This window comes from Rhinolophus sinicus, linkage group LG03 (assembly GCF_036562045.2).
Source record: "Rhinolophus sinicus isolate RSC01 linkage group LG03, ASM3656204v1, whole genome shotgun sequence".
Lineage (NCBI taxonomy): Eukaryota > Metazoa > Chordata > Mammalia > Chiroptera > Rhinolophidae > Rhinolophus > Rhinolophus sinicus.
Genome location: NC_133753.1, coordinates 198,836,683 through 198,853,411, shown reverse-complemented (window position 1 = coordinate 198,853,411; position 16,729 = coordinate 198,836,683). Strand labels below are relative to the sequence as shown.

The following is a 16,729-nucleotide window of genomic DNA, read 5'->3' as shown; positions in this document are numbered from 1 at the left end:
GACTCACCGTCCTTGGCCACGTCCCCGATGGGCACGCTGTGCTTCTGGGCCATGTACCCCAGGAAGGAGAAGACCACGAAGCCGGAGGAGAAGCTTGTCAGGGAGTTGACCGAGGTGGTGATAATGGCGTCTCTGTGACAACAAGACACCCGTCCCCACACTGGTGCAGCTGCAGTTCCCGTCATTATCCTCAATTAGTGCATCTGGGGGTGCCTTCCTGAGGATCAGGCCAGTCCCCCCCGCGGCCGCAGAACCTGTCCTCCGACTGCCCTGCCTGTGGGGATGGGACTTCCACCTGGGACCTCCCGGCTGCAGGGTCCAGGCTCTGGGCATGTCCCCACAGTGACCAACTGTCCATGTCTGCCCGGGACCCAGTGGCTCGAGACACACACCCAGTGCTGAAGCTGAGACAGACCCACTAGCAATGCAGGGGTTCTGGGGGGACAGAACAGACAGCCACGGGGTCCCCACATACGCTGGGGGTGGCTGTCAGGCAGGCAGCCCTTGTTCTGACAGGGTGGGTCTAGTGGGCCCCAGACGACACATTTCCCAGCTACTCCCAGGGGTCTGGTGCTGCTGGTCTGGGGTGGAGGAGGGGGCAGGGGAGGAGGGACGGGGTAGGGGAGGGAGGAGGGCGGTAGGGGTGGAGGCGGGAGGGAAGCAGGGGTGGAGGCGGGCATGGGCGGGGCCTCAAAGGAGTCTTGCCCTGCAGTCTAGAAGGCTTCCTTGCAGGGAGGTGATACACATCTTCATGAGTTTTAATACCTTCCTTAAAGCAACGCTCAACATTTGCCTGTCGCTTCCCCATTTTATTTTCCACTAAAAGGCCATTTGGCTCAGAGGTCTGGCACACACAGCTGATTTCTCCTGCCTTCATCCAGGACACATCATGACGCCCTTGACCCTATAGACCCTCATCTGGACAGGGGCTCAGGACTTACCTGTAGCAGTTGTTGGTGAATTGATTGTAACTGGAGAAGGCTATCAGCACCCCAAACCCAACGCCCAGGGAGAAGCATATCTGCGTCGCAGCGTCTATCCAAACCTGCGGCCAGAGGGGACAGACAGGGCTGTGAGCGACAACTGCGGGAAGCCACAGCCCAGCTGTCACAAGGCAATTGTGCGAAGACTGTGACCTCAGCTCCCTGTGCTCCCTGATGGTGTCTCCAGCTGAAATGCCACCTGCTCCGTGGAACGGAGTCGAACCTAAACTCAGCATCGTTACCGATGAGCACCTGGCACCCGGACGTGATCAGAGGAAATGCCGTCTGGGGAAAAACCTCCCCATGTCGCTTGCCCGAAGGAGCATGGTGAGAAGGGGGCCACGTCTTTGCGTGGTCTTCATTCTTCGATTCTCCGTGGACCATCAGTACGTTACCCCACATGACCAGAGTTGACTGGTTATTAATTAACGCTGGCATCTGCTCTGCTTCCTCTTTGTGCTGCGCGGAGCTGAGGACTAGGACCTCAGCTGCACTTCCTGCACGTTTACACCTGGCTCGCTCCTTCGTGCTCCCGGAACACAAGTCTGCTCTCGCGGCCTCACCGCCAGTCTTCCCGCGGGCTCCCAGTCAGTGTCCCACCGAGGTCGCTCACCGCTGCCTGGCCTTGTGGGCTTGAAGGTGTCCTGTGGGAGGCACCTTCCCACCGGGCTTCTCCCCTCCCGGGGTTTCCTGGGGGCCTGGAGCCATGCCTGCCCTACCTGCTACCCCATTCCATCCTTTTCTGCCTCAGCGCTGCTCCTTCCCGAGTCTCTAACGAGCCCCACACCTGCTGTTCATTGTGACCTAGCAGCATGGGTGGCCACCTTCCAACGGCCCCCTGACTCCAGCTGGCCTCCCACCCAGCTGAGGCCTGCCCTTCCCGTCTTGCCAGTGGACTCCCCTTGGGTAGCTGTTGAGGCCCCACCACCTGCCCCAACCTAGTCCTTCTGAATTTCTGACCATTTCCTTTCAAAAGCTGCTATGCCTTCACCCCCACCCCACCCACAAACCACCCCGAGGCCACTGCCATTTCTGGATGGTTTCCCTCAATGCTGCCCCTGTCTTTAGAGACCCCTCTCCCACGGCCTGGCCATGCCTCCTCTCTCCAGGAGTGGGTGGTGGCCATGGTCGGTGATGGAGTGGATGGGGGCTCCAGTGGGTTGGGGAGAGGACAGGTGACGGTGGTGGTTGGAGAGCTGATTGGGGACTGCGGTTGGATTTTTAACCCGGAACAATCTCTTCCTTTGCTGAAGAAATCTATGGCTGGCTCTGGCCTTCATTTCTGATACGATTTAGGTCACTGTCTTGCACTGTGGGGCACCAAGAGTGTCCACCATCGAGGTACAGCTTCCTGAGGAGCGTGTTCTGGTTCCTGCAATGCGGACCATTCGCAGCCTTGCTGGGCCAATTCACAGGGGGCTGGAGCTCAGGACCGCGTCCTGGGTGAGACGCAAAGCTCTCTGGCACAGACTGGGCAGCCCACAGTGCTCTTCCAGGAAGCCCAGATCATTCCTCCAGGAAGTAATGGACCAGGGGGAGAGGTTGTTCCTCCAGGAAGCAGATGGGCCAGGGGAAGAGGTCGATGGGCAGCAATGGTCCATTCTATTCCTAGGGTCCCAGCACATAGACTGTTCCCCTAACTCCCTCATTCTGGTCATCAGCTCCCCACCGTGCCCACACATCCCTGTCACTTGGCCCGTGAGCTGCTGCAGGTGAGGGTGCTGTTTAGCAGAGCCCGGCCTGCAGCAGGATTTACAGGGTGAGTGAGACATTCTGGCCAAACTGCTAAGTTTGGGGTCGCCTGTGCCCAACACGGAGCCCTGCACAGCACCTGCCCACCCATGCAGGCTGCAGGACATGAGTGGTGGCCGTACTCACGGACGCCTCGCAGAGCCGACGGAAGTCCACGCTCAGGTACGCTTTGATGCCGTCAAGGGCTCCGGGGAGGGTGATCCCTCGTAGAAGCAGGGCAAAGAGGACCACATAGGGCATGGTGGCTGTGATCCACACGACCTGGGGAGAGCACAGCGTCACCAGGCTTCACAGGCCACCCACTGTGGGGAGAGGGCACAGAGAGAGGTGGCCCAACATCCCCAACATCCCCAGGACGCCAGCTCAGCAGATGCTCACTGGGGTGAGGCTGCCCATGCCTTCTGTCCTGTGCATCTTTCCCAAGGATTAAAATAGGACAAACAACTTGGCAAGGAAGGGACATTCCTGCTCGTGTTTGGTCTGTCACAGTAGGAGTGGGCAGGAGTGGCTGAATTTTTGATGAGTGAGATGTGAGCGGATTTCACCTGGCTTACATGTAAAAGATGGATTCTGGGCTGCGGGGGGTGGGGGTGGGGGAAGGCACCATCATTGAAAAGTTCCCATGTGTCAGCATTTCACTACATGTATTATCACAAGTGACAGGCACATTTTGATCAAAATTGCTTTGGGTGTCCATAATAACCAAAATATTTTCATCAGCAAAAAGCTATTTATGCTGTGCTTGTCTTTATGCTGAAAACACTCTGCTGTGGGTGCTTTCCCCTGGAGGCCACGCCAACCACAGCCATGTGCCGACTTCCCAGCCAGGCCTTGGCCCCCTGTCCACACTCCAAGCCAACCATGGCCACGTGTCCACTCCCCAGCAGTGGCCATGTGTCCACTCCCATTGGTGGCACTGCAGCCTCACCTTCCCAGAAGTCTTCACTCCCTTCCACAAGCTGAAGTAAAGCAGGACAATGACCAGCAGCAGGCAGGACGTGAGCTGCCACCGGGGGGGGCCCAGGTCGTCGATGCCACGGCTCTCGTGGAGGTGCAGCACCCCACGCCTGCACGGGGGGGGGGGGGAGAAGGGGTGCTGGAGGGATATGCGTACCCCAGGGCTGTAACTGCACAGCTGTGCTCGCCCAGGGACCCACCTCCCAACCCAGCCTGGTCGGGCCAGAGACCGCCGAAGGGCCAGGCCCACCAGCCCCAACCGAGATGCAGGTGTTCCTCGAGTAGAGCGGAGAGGTCAGCTGTGGCAGCTGGGAGCCCATGGCACCTGCGTTTGGAGCTGGGGACAAGAGGGGCACCTGGGTCTGTGAAGGAAGGGACCACAGAAAGCAGAGGAAGGCCCGGGCGCTGCAGGGGTCACTGATGCCCACAGAAGGTCAGGGCCCCTTTGCAGGCGAGTCTGAGAGGACTCAGAACAACATGGTAGGACACACAGGCACCTGCACTTAGGGTTTCCAGGCAGGAATTCCAGCCCATTCTCAGGAATTTTTTTCTCTTCCCTGTTCCCAAATCTCGAGATATAAACTGTTTTCTGTTCTCCACAATGAATCGTTTCCACAAAGTGATGGCCGATACTACCAACCACCTGGGTTCAAGGAGCCAATTTTCCCGATTTCCTGACCAACTTTTCTCAGGATTTGGGACCGGGAAAGTGAAAAAAATGGAAACCCTCCCTGCGCTGTTCCCTGAGGTGACCGCTGAACAGTCTGCCTCGAGGAGGAGCCTCAGGTTTGTTCAAGAATCCCTCATAAGGGCAGAGCATGAGGCTGCGGAAACGGGACGGAAGGCATGGCCGGGAGCTCTCCCTGTGGGCAGGTGGGGTCAGGCACTTTCCACAGTGTCCTTAGACCCTCGTTCGAACCTGCCTCGCTGTCCCAGGTGGAAGCTGGCCTGTGGCTGTGTGGCTGCTGGGCAGTGGGGAGGCCACATTGTGAAAGGGGACAGTCCTGACCCCCTTGGGAGAATGCCACATGCCCAGCTTCCAGAGCTTTCCACCAGCTGCAGGCTCACGGTGCCATGTGGGATTTTGGGTCTTCCAACTCCAGGACCACAGTCTAATGACAGGACAGGCCCTGAGGGCACACAGAGCCCAGCACAGCACTCCTGGCCCACCCAGCACCCAGGCACAGCCAGGTTGGCTTAGGGACAGATACTGCACTGTCTTAACTGTCAGCACGATCTTTACGGAGCCCAAACCACTCACTGAAGTGAAAGGATCCTCCCACGCTGTCCGCTGAACACACAGCGCGAGGTCTGGGAGCCGGAGCTCCAGTGGGCGGGAGGAGGAGGCCATTGCTGGCACAGTGCTCACCTGCTGTGCCCACCTGCCCTCACAGGGCGGCCTCACCTGGGCAGAATTCCCAGCGTCTCCCTCTCCTGTTCTCCCCACCGCAGCCCTGGCTTTATGGCTGCTGTCCATGCCCCCAGCTAGGCCTTATCACCTGGAATCTCTTTTCACCACCCAGAGACATCTACTTGGGCCAATACCACTGCGGAGTGGTATTCAAAAGACGATGCGATTCGGTGAGGCCCTGCCCAACTCTGTGCAGTGCAGCCACACCTCAGCAGCCTCACACACACACACGGGTCACACATCCCAACCAGGTGGCAGGTGGCCGTTGACCCCCACCTGGAAAGGAGCACAGTGACCCACAGGAGTCTGCAGCCTCTGGGGCCTCAGAGGAAGTGGCTCTGGAGAAAGCATGTCACTCTACTCATAAAGCTGTTTCTAGGACACGCCACACTCTGTTTCACCTTAAACATGTCAAGTCACTTGTGGAACAGCACCTCGTCTGTACCAGTCAATTCCTTTCCCAAAGATTAAAATGTCCTCTTGTTTGAAATTCCACAGACAATTCAGAGGGCAGGACACTGCCTGCTGGGGAGAAGAGACGGCACGCACCAGCGCTGTGTGGGACAGTCACACAGTCACGACAGGATGCTGTGGGGCACGGGGAGGGCTGTGCTTCCTGAGAGCAGGCGCAGGCCCATAGAAATAGAGTATCTGGGGAAGGTGGTTGGAGACTGAAATGCAGAGATTTCCAGAGCCGTCAGTGGTCTGGAAGACCAAACAGTGATGGCCTGGGATGTCACCAGCCTTGGCAAAGGTAACACTTTCACTTGACCTCTGCAGGTCCCAGAGCTCATGCAGGGCTGATGACCGCTGAGCTCCTACCAGCAGGGCAGGGGACTTGATCACATGGGGAGTCCAGTGGATCCTGGAAGGGCCACTGCAGTCAAGCGACAACCATTCCTGAAGCAAAAGCTTCTCCAGAAGCATTTTAACAAAAAGCTGCAAAAGGTAGAACTGTACCAAAAGCAAATTAACTTCCTATCAGCGTAAATCCAATACCTCTTAAAGAAGGACCTCAAAATCTAAATACCCACGAATGTAAAACTCACCAAGTTTAGCATGTGAAAAAAATTACTAGACACAAGAAGCAAAAAAATGTGACCTACCACCAGGAGAGAACTCATCAATAGTTTCCTCACACTAAATACAAAAATTCACTCAAATGGGTAAAACACTAAATGTAAGAACTGAAATTACAAAACTCTTGGAAGAAAACAGGAATAAATGTTCAAGATCTTGGGTTTGGCAACAGATTTTTTAATAAAAATATTCAATTTATTTAAACAAACAAAAAACCAGTTCACCCATTTCTCCCAACCCCCACCTCCCGCCTCTGGCAACCACCAGTAAGTTCTTTGTATCTATGAGCTTAGTGTTTTTTCTTTCTTTTTCTTTTTGTTTTTTCTTTTTAGCAATGGATTTTTTGATATGACACCAAAAGCAAAAGCAATGAAAGAAAAAATAGATAAACTGACTTAAGCAAAATTAAAAACTTTTGAGCATCACAGGACACTATCAACAGAGTAAAAAGGCAACCCACAGAATGGGAGACAATATTTTCAAATCACATATCTGATAAGGGATTAATATCCAGAATATATGAAGAACTCCTAAAAGTCAACAACAAAAAAGCCCCAAACAACTCGATTCAAAAATGGGCAAAGGACTTGAATAAATATTTCTCCAAAGAAACACTACAGATGACCAATAAACTCATGAAATCACGCTCAACTGATCATTAGAGAAATGCCAATCAAACCACAGTGAGAGTCCACCTCACACCCGTTAGCGTGGCTGCTATAAAAAAAACAAACAAAAAACAAAACAAAATGAAAAACCTAGAAAACAAGTGTTGTCCAAGATACAATCAAACAGGAAGCCTGTGCACTGCTGATGGGAACTTCAAACAGTGCAGACACGGGAAAACTGTGGCGGCTCCTCAAAAATTAAACAGAATTCTCACATGATCCTGCAATTCTGCATCTGGGTATATACCCAAAATACTGAAAGCAGGGACCCAAACAGATATCTGTACACCACTTTTCACAGCAGCATTATTTCCAGCAGCCAAAAGGTGGAAGCCACCCAGGGGTCCCCTGACAAACACAAGTGGTCCATCCGTCCAATGGAATGTGATTCTGACACTTTGACACTGGCCACAGCATGGATGGACCTTGAGGAAACTGCTGAGAGAGATAAACCAGACACAAAGGACAAATACTGCGTGATTCCTCTTACATGAGTCCCTGGAGTGGTCAGACTCAGACAGGAAGTGGACGGTGGTGCCAGGGGCTGGGGGAGGGGACGGGAGTGAGGGTCTAATGGGGACAGAGGTTCGGTCTGAGACGATGAGCAAGGTCTGCAGATGGTGGTGGGGGTGGTTACACAGCAGCATGAATGTGCCTAATGCTGTGGAACTAGGTGCTTACGATGGGTCAAGTGGTGTATTTTATGTTATGTATAGTTAGTTTACCACATAGAAAAAAGTCCCCCCTCCCCACAAAAAGAAAAAAAAAGTCCTCCCACAAGAAGGCAAAATTATTTTGGGAAAGGCTGATGCTGTGGGAACTCAATGCCAGTAGGTCTGCACAATAACAAATGCTCAGTGAAGTTCTTCAGGTGGCAGAAGGGCACCTGAAATGGTGAGTATGCAGATAAATAGAAAAGGTATTTTCTGTTTTAAGCTTAAACATTTCATAATGAAAAGGGGGTCAATTCAAAGAGTTGATATTCACAAACATACGTGCACTTCATTACAGAGCTTCAAAATACATGAATGAAGCAAAACCTGACAGAACTGTGAAGAGAGATAGGCATATCCACAATCGTGGTTGAGATTCAACACCCTTCTCAGTAACTGACAGAACAAGTAGACAGAATGATCAGTGAGGGTGTGGGAGACCTGCACAGGACCTTGAGCTGGCACACAACTGTCTACCCAACAACTGCAGGACACATGTTCTTTTTAGGTGTACACAGAACACTCATTGGGGTCAACCATATCCTGAGCCATAGAACAAATCTCAGTATATTTTGAAATAATGCAGCTTTATAAGTATGTTAGCTTGCCAAATCATAATTAAACTGGAAATCAATGACAGAAACATATCTAGAAAGCCTCTAAATATTTCAAAATTAAACAACAAACCTCCAAAAACCTCCCATGAATCAAAGAAATCACAAGGCAGCTCAGGGAATACTTTGGACTGAATGAAAATGAAAACAACATATGGAACTTACAAGAGGCAGCTAAAGCAGTCTCTTAGAGGCAAACTTATAGCTTTAAACTTGAAGCTTCTGAATTTATATTAGAAAGGTAACAGTGGTACTGATGAGTGTTTATGGAACTGGGGGACACGTTAAACTGGTTGGAACTGCATGGGCCTATTTTGGGGCTTCCAAAGCCCACATGCCTTTTCCTGGTCCAGACTCCATGTCTGTCAAGTGTGTTCACTGCATCATTTCACAGCCATAAACTCCTGGTTTGTCTGAGCCCATTTCTCATGTGCACCCACCAGGTGCTGCAGCTGGAGGAGGGTCAGCAAGTATGGGGCTGATGAGGAAAGAAGTTCTGCGTGAGAACTGGGACTGTGAAAGGGAGGATGGAAACTACAGGGTTTCTTTCTCTCAGGGAAGACGAGCAAAAGCAAAAGGGACTTCAAGGGCTGGCCATTTTTCACCATCCAGTCTCCAGGCTGAGTCGTCACATCAGTGGAGTCAACCCCCCACCCTCATGACTGCTTCCTTTCCTTTGTCTGCAGAAGCCACTTCCGGCGCCCCATCCCATGGGTTGCCGCCCAGAGGAAGCTGCAGCAGCAGGAAGGAGTCTGGAGCCACTGGGACCTGGGGGACTTTCTCCTCTGTCCAGAGCCTGCACAGCTCAGCCCAGGAAGCCGTGAGCACTCCTCATGGACCAGCCCAGCCTGAGAGTTATCTGAGGTCCTTTCAGATCTTCCCTGCCAGCAGGCCAGCTGTCAAGCTCACGATATGTCATACCTGCACCTATTATGCTGGCATTGGAGTCCCCTGACAGCTAGTGAGAGAGCTGCACGTGGCTCCGTTGCTGGACATAGAGCTTCACGAGTCTAATGGTACAGTTATCTCCACCCTTACGGCCTTTCACGGTGGGCCACGAGCTCCCTAAGAATGTGTGCCTGTCGGAACATGCCATCCTTTCTACAATGATGTACTTCCTAGAGTGGGTTCAAGTTCCAGAAAATACCTGACCTGCAGGCCTGGCAGTCACAGCCTCTGCCGCAGGGAAACCCTGTCGGCACCACTGGGAAAGTCACCTGCAGAGTGCCTGGGGCTTCAGTGTCACCAGTAACCTGTGACATCCTCGTAAAACTTCCAACACCCCCATGTCCCCACGTCCCATCCAGCTGTTGTGGTTTCTGCTCCTGCTAATGGGCCCTTCAAGAAGAAGGCATCTGGGCACCCTCCCCTGGCCTCTCTCCTCCAGACTGCGGATTCTTAGATTTCACTAGCCTGATTTTTAAAAATCACATATCATGTGTATTCTTCCCTTCTAGTATCCTTAGTCATAAATCACTAGAGTAATCCATTTTTTCCCTCTCATTTTCTTATCTGAAAATCCCTTAGATAAATCAACTCTTTCCACACCTGCCAAAGATAAGCGGTCCCAAAATGGTGTCACTCAGCACCTTCCTGCACCTCTGCTACTGTTCCAAATGTCCTAAGTTGCACCGAAATCCATCTTGAAATTGTAAAACACATGCTGGCCTGAAAACTTAGTTGCCATTTTGTTGGCAAAATGATCAGTGACACCCACGTGCAGCACAAGCTGTCCCTAACTGCTCTTTTGCGTGGTGGGACTTGTCCATGGTGCTCCCAGGCCCTTGCCACAGCCATCTCCACATGGCTGCTTTCTGTGCAGAGGGGAGGCCACCGGGTGAGAGCACACACACCCAGCCTCGGCCTCGAAATGAGACAGCACTGCATTTGGGAAATGTAGGGATAACCAGGCCAGGGACAAGCGCTGTTTTTTCGTTTTTCTGTTTGTCCCTAAGAACAGCAAATCAGCTTTGTCCAATGCTCGGCTTATCTGTGTTTGGACACTTCTATCATTCTTGGTTGCCTGTCACTCTGAGTTCTGGGCACATACACACCCTTGCCTGTGTCTCCATTTCTCGGCCACATGCCCACCCCAGCACCATTCAAGCAACTCAAATGGGACAGGTCCCAGGCAGATTCTCTTGTCAGCCCCATCCTCTGAAACCAGCTGTGCATCCCCACCTCCCACGAGGTCTGTGAGCCAAAGGCACGAGTCTCCCTCCTACTGGCAGGCGGCTTCTCAGCAGGCCCCTCCCTCCACATCAGGGGGTTTCCGCCCGTCCTCCTCACTTTCCACTCAGTCCAATCCCAACCACAATCCCCACACTCCAACTGCACTCTTCCTTTGATGCTCTATCCTTCTTCCCGTCTCTCCAAACCCTGCATCATGCCGTGAGGAAGGGAGGGGCAGGAGCTGATGCAGTGCCAGGAAGGATTCAAAAAACAGACTCGAGGAGAGGGATGGGCTTGCAGGTGGTGGGGGCCATGTGGCAAATGCTGAGGGCCAGGCCTGGCACGGGAGGAACAGGACACCAGGAAGGCCACTGGACATGGGGACTGAGGAGCAACCCGTGAAAAAACCAGCATTGTGTTTATAAGAAGAAAAGAGCATTTTGGGGGAAGTGGGCAGTTGGTGCACCTGTAGACAGTGTTTGGTGAGGCAGGTTTTCTGCAGAGAGTGGTGCTGGGTCTATGCGCCAGGCCAAACAGAGCACGGAGCCAGCCCATTCTGGAGGCGACACCGCAGCCCCCAGTGCCCAGGCCCAGCCACCGCCGCTACCCCAAACTGCCGCTGGGAGAGGATGGAGCAGCCCTGGCCAGCCCAGCACACGTGACAAGGGCTTTGCCAAGCCTTTAGAAGTGTGATTCGAAAATATGCCCCACAAGAACCCAATGAGATGGAACACAGCACAGGACAAGGACAGGGCCCTTTCACAGCCCTGGGAGGCAGCAGGGGCAGGTGGCTGGCCCCCGGGGTGCCATGGGTGCCTACCTCTGTGCCCTACCTTCCAGAAGCAGACACAGCAAGTGGGGAGTCACTGACCCCTGGGAAGCAGACCCCCACTTACTCAAAGTACTCAGCAGCGGGCGTGGTTCTGAAGCTGTCATTGAGGCCCAAGCTGTCGCTGGCGTTGCCGGAGAGGGTGTCGGAGCAGTTGGGGCTGTTCCAGGTGTTGTTGCAGTGGGTCCAGGGCAGCTCCATGGTGAAGGAGGAGAAGAAGTAGTGCAGCGCCCAGGCGATGATGACGTTGTAGAAGAAGCCCACATACAGCGAGATGAGGATGACCGTGAAGCCCACGCCTGGGGCGGTGAGAACAGCCACCATCAGCAGAACACCCCTCCCCACCTCCTCCAACAGGAGGCATCGCCTCGCTGTGCCAGAGGTTCACCTCCATCCCAAACCAGGCGATGAGAAGTGAGAGGGCAGATACCAGACTTTAGGCTGGCATCTCGGAGAGGGCTTCCTACTCCAAAATCATGTGTCCATCTACATCCACTCAGAGACTCAGAGTGCCTCTGAGGGATATTCAGGAACTGAAAGGCTATCCAGGGCCATTGAAACGCATCCAGGACAATTCAGGTATACCTGGGAATATGCAGGGTCACCCAGGGACATGTAGGGTGATCTAGGGCCACCCTGAATCAAACAGGATCCACCAGGCTCACTTAAGGTTATCTAGGGCCACTCTGAGTCACCCTGGGAAACCCAACCCAGATTTGTCCAGGGCCACCAGGTCATGCAAAACCATCAGAATCATCCACTGTCAACTGTGGCCACCCATGGCCATCTAGGGACACCTCGAGATACAATGGACCAACAGGTGTCAACATAGACCAACCCAAACCTTCAGGGTCACCCAGGAACATTTAGGGCCACCCATGCCAATAGGGTCATTGAAGACCATCCAGGGTAACCCAAGAATACCCAGTGATTCCCAGAGCCATCCATGGATACCTAGTTACTAATAGTCACTAACAGACAACAAGGGTCCTCCACAGCCATCCATGGCCACTGAGGCTCATCCAGGACCACCAAGGGCATCCAAGACCATCCATGCCCACCAGGGCTAATCCAGGGCCATCCATGGCCATCCATGGCTTCCAGGGCCACCTAGAGCTATCCAGGTCCATTCATGGCTCCCCATATCTACTCATATCCCCCCCCCCCCAAGATGACCCAGGGCAAACAGAGTCATCTGGGTTCACTCACAGCTACTTAGAGCCACTCAAGGTAACCCAGGACCGTGCACGACCATTTAAGGTCTCCCAGGGCGTCCAGAGTGCCCTTTTCAGGCTCACAAAACCTGCAATTTGGGTGGTGAGCAGTTTTTGGACTTGTGTCATCCTGACTGGCAGGCAGATGGGTCTGGCGGTTAGAAGGCCCCTTCCATTGGTCAAGGAACTAAGTCCTCCTTATTCAATGCTAGACAAGCATTGTTCCTGCTACGTGGTTCATTTCATTAAGCTCCATGCAGAGTTCTTTTCATTTCAACATTCCTTCTCAGCTTTGCTGATTAACTTGGGCTATAACTTTAATTTTCTTTATCGAAATCTGGTTAGGTGCCATGCTCTGTCTTGCCTGCTTGTGGCTGGAGCAGGAGCATGCCTTCAAGGTGACTTTTGTAGGGAGTGGCTTGGGTTGTTTTTATGGGCATAAACCTTAGGGAAAGCTATTTTTATGTTCAGGGTACTACATTAAAGTTCTCTTCCCATCTTGAAAGCAAAAATGGAGGCACTAATATTTATCTGGGTTTAAATATTAAAGAAATCCAGTATCAAGAGGGGCCTAAAAGAAAATAGACCCTGGTATGTAATCCCTCAGTAGCAGTGATAATTAAACAAAAATTGTTTCCTTCAGAAGAGCTTCTCCAATGTAAAATTAGTCAACATTAAATAATCCTTATTGTAATTTTGCTCACTGAGTTCCTTTAAGTCAGAGGCTGGACTGTGATTTACAGTGAACTTGCCCAGGCAGCCATGTTGTTGGGAAGCCATGTGGTCATGAGGCCATGTTGTCGGGAAACCATGTTGTTGGGAAGCACATCACAGAAGGTTTGCTCTGACGGTGGGCTGACTTTGGATGCCTGACTTGAAATCTTTTTAAGGTTAAAACTTAGTGTATCAAATCCTCAGCTCGAAACTTTGGGAACTCAAAGAAGCCTTTGATCAAACACAAGTGCAGATCCAAATCTAGTATCTGAAAGGCAGACTTTGCCTCTGGTCCTTCTGGAACCCACTTCTGTGTGGCCAGCCCTCCATCTGGGCAGGCCAGGTTTCTCAGCCTTCACAACAGAGTGACAAGGTCACCACAGGACGATGTGGCTCTGAGAGCACAGGGGCTGCCCATGAACAACACAGCACACCAGCTCCAGAGCTCTTTTTTATCCAAGAGCACCCCCCCCTCCACCTTGCTCCACGCTGCTGTCTAGCTGCCCTAAATGCCTGAGTGAAGGAAACAATTCTCTAGGAAGGTGGTTGTGAGTGTCAGCTGTTTGCTTGGTCACTCCAAGTCCCAGTTTTCAGGACAGCAGAGCCTTAGAGAGCCAGGGGCTTGGGCCACTAAAGTATAGCTCCTCACTGACTCTACCTTCACCAAGTTCCTCCTTAGTGTCACTTAGGGCCCAACCATATGAAATCTACTTTTCGTTTGCTATAGGAATGCTCCATAATCATTGTTCATTACGTCATCATATATTCTAAATAAAGCTCCACTTGATACATTTCTTTCACCACTTATTGCCACTAGAAACTGTGCCAAGGAGGTGGCAGGCTTAGTCTCCCCTAATATTTCCAATGAAAATATTAATGAAAATGTGTTCCTCTATTGTCTGATTCTCAGGAAGCTCAGGGCTAAATGTGAATTTCAAGCACAGCTCTTAATGTCAATTTTCTTAAATTTCTATTTTTAAAAATATTTTTATATTAACCTTGTGTGCATTTTGTTTTGCTTTATTTTAAGCCACATTAGGTTCTTTTCAGAAAGAGGGAGAGTTTGATAAATCACACTAAAATATTATTGACCACAAAATATCATAAATTTGTTATATTCAACAAAATAGAACGTTCCCATGGAATACATAAAGTGGGGGTGTCTTTGGCAATTCCCCAGACAGCCTTAAAAGGAGCATCCTTAGGCCTCAAGAGAGCATGACAGTCACCCCTCTCTATCATCCCCAAAGCCAGCTCACTCCAGAACATCCACAGAAGCTGGCTTAGGAGAGCGTGTCAAAAACAAATACTAATCTCAGGAACACCAGCTGGAGAAAAGGCTCCCTACAGCTTTCAATTCCTTGCAAGACTCATCAGCAGGTCTCATTGAAGAAAACTGGAGAGCATTCCCCCCCTGTCGGTTTGCGGGTCTTTGGTATCTGGTTGGTGCGTGTGTGCATGTGGACAGATCAGAGAGGAAGGGGGAAGAGAAAGATAGTCCTGAGACTCCTCCCCAAGGACCCCGTGATGTCATATCTGAAGGCCACCTGCAGCCTCTCCTGCCTCGCGCCCACCCTCAGGGGCTCTGGACAGACAGCGCAGGGAACTGAGGATGAGGCCCAGCCTCTGCAGTAGCTCACCCTCACAGGGGACTTCACCACCTGGCTTTCTCGGGTGGAGCTCAGTGCCAGTCTGGTGCAGGGAGAGGCTCCCAGGTCAAGAGAAGGGAAGCAAGCTTTCCAGAGAGTTTGGCTCCAAATGCAGGCAAAGCTTCTACAGGGGCCCGGACGTGCCATGAAGGCTGGATGACCTTTTTAGCTTATTTGATTACTTAATGATTATTTTGGGCATTTTAACTGATGTCTTCATTTGGCATGTGTTACCCCTATTTCATGACACATGACAATACAGGCAATTACTTTTTTTAAAGACAAAGAAAGAGATGGCACATGTGTCAGGGTATCCAGAGAAACATGGTTTGCCTCACCTAATTTTAGGGGCACCTGGGCACCCTATACATAAAACAGAACTTGAATGTGCAGGAAATCACCTGCTAGGAATCACAGTTTATCGACATTAATGATTAAAGGTATATTTTCTTGAAACATAAAATCTCGTGTTCTTGCCCTGGTTCGTTTCTCCTGGACAAGCATGGCCCTGTGTTGATGGTACACAGTCCAAGCTCAACAGCTGATTCTGTGCTTCTCATGCCCTCGGTCCCGGGGCACAAGCTAGGTGACCAGTCTCTGACCAAGATCCCACCCACAGGGGCCACATGGTGCTTCTTCCTGTGGCCTCACTCAGACCTAGCTCAGCCCTCCACACGGATGAGCTTCCAGGACTGGATAAAAGCTGACGTGCTGCAAGAACGCGACCATGGGGCTGGGAAGTGGATTAAAGAGAGGAAAAGAACCACGGCCCCATGGGGCTGGGGCCAGCCAGTGACAGCTGATCTCCAGCTCTGTGCCTGCCACAGTTTTCTCCAACAAAGCTTCAGAGTGATTTGTTATCGTGCAGCTTATAAACTGTCAGGAAACGCTTTCCAAGGATTTCAAGGTGCTACTTAATCCTAATGAATTTGGATCAATACAGGAAATCTAACTGTTAGCACCCCATTCTAGAGATGCTCAATCCATGCACGGAGGCATTTCACCACCTCCCAGCAACTTCGCAACCTGGAGGAAAAGTCGGCAGACATCGCTCAGCTCAGCAACTGAATCCACTTCCCAGCCCCACGGTCACAGGTGCTCAGGAAAGAGGTGGGTTTACTTTGATTTGGCATTAGACTCCCTGGTGGGGGTGGGGGCACAGGGTCCTGTCACATAAGAAACTGACAGACATTCTCTGGGCAAGAAGGACATGCTTCTGGAAATCCAGAGATGCAAACTGGTGTCACCACAGTCTGTGCGGCATCGTTTCTCAAGATTCCCCCCAGATGGTCACTTGAGGATGGACAGGCTTAATTTCCGACTTGGCACTTTAATGCTATAAATACTGACCACAGTGTAAGCTCATCACAGCACATGACCATGGGACACGTTAGCATTGCCCAGCAGAGCCTGAGGTACACGATTAACTCATTTGCATCTTGGACAATTAGTTTGGATTCATTGTCCTCGATGGTACCAATACTGTGCCAGTACATAGATGCTGAAACGTCTAAGTTGACAGCTGTACCCATCACTAAGAGGTCCCTGGTGCTTTCAGGTACATGCCCAGTCCTCCACTGAGAATTAATGATGGCACCAGAGATGAGTCTCAGGCAACTCATTTGAGCTTTGATATCTGTGCAAATCACACAAGGGGACAGCTAGCACCTGGCACCTGAACCCAGAGGCGTCCAAGTCTCCCTCTGTAATCCCACTTTAGCGTGGGCCCATGAATCATTTAGCCTCGGAAAAAATCACTAGTGCCTTCAGATTCACCAAGCAGGCCATTAAGCAGGAATAACAGACAGCGCCTGCAGGAGCCATCACGCCTGGCCAGTCTCAGCGCTTCCGTTGCTGCGAGGGTGATTTTCTCCCAATGGAGACCGACCGCAGCAGCTGTGTGATGTTCTCACCCCTAAGGCCGGATCAGTTGCTGTCTGAGCACACACCCACTGACCCACCATACAGCATCC

General features: G+C 51.7%; 1 protein-coding gene across 2 annotated transcripts in view; it reads right to left on the bottom strand.

Annotated features, from left to right (window-relative positions):
- Nucleotides 1–16,729, bottom strand: part of SLC6A3 (solute carrier family 6 member 3) — a 35,638-nt gene that overhangs the window by 13,155 nt on the left and 5,754 nt on the right. For both annotated transcript variants that reach the window (XM_019744616.2, XM_074329123.1), the window contains exons 4-8: nucleotides 11,247–11,478; nucleotides 3,664–3,802; nucleotides 2,862–2,996; nucleotides 942–1,045; nucleotides 8–132 (exon numbers count right to left, since the gene is read on the bottom strand). In XM_019744616.2, coding sequence (XP_019600175.1) covers nucleotides 8–132; nucleotides 942–1,045; nucleotides 2,862–2,996; nucleotides 3,664–3,802; nucleotides 11,247–11,478 — 735 coding nt within the window. The remainder of the gene's footprint in view (nucleotides 1–7; nucleotides 133–941; nucleotides 1,046–2,861; nucleotides 2,997–3,663; nucleotides 3,803–11,246; nucleotides 11,479–16,729) is intronic.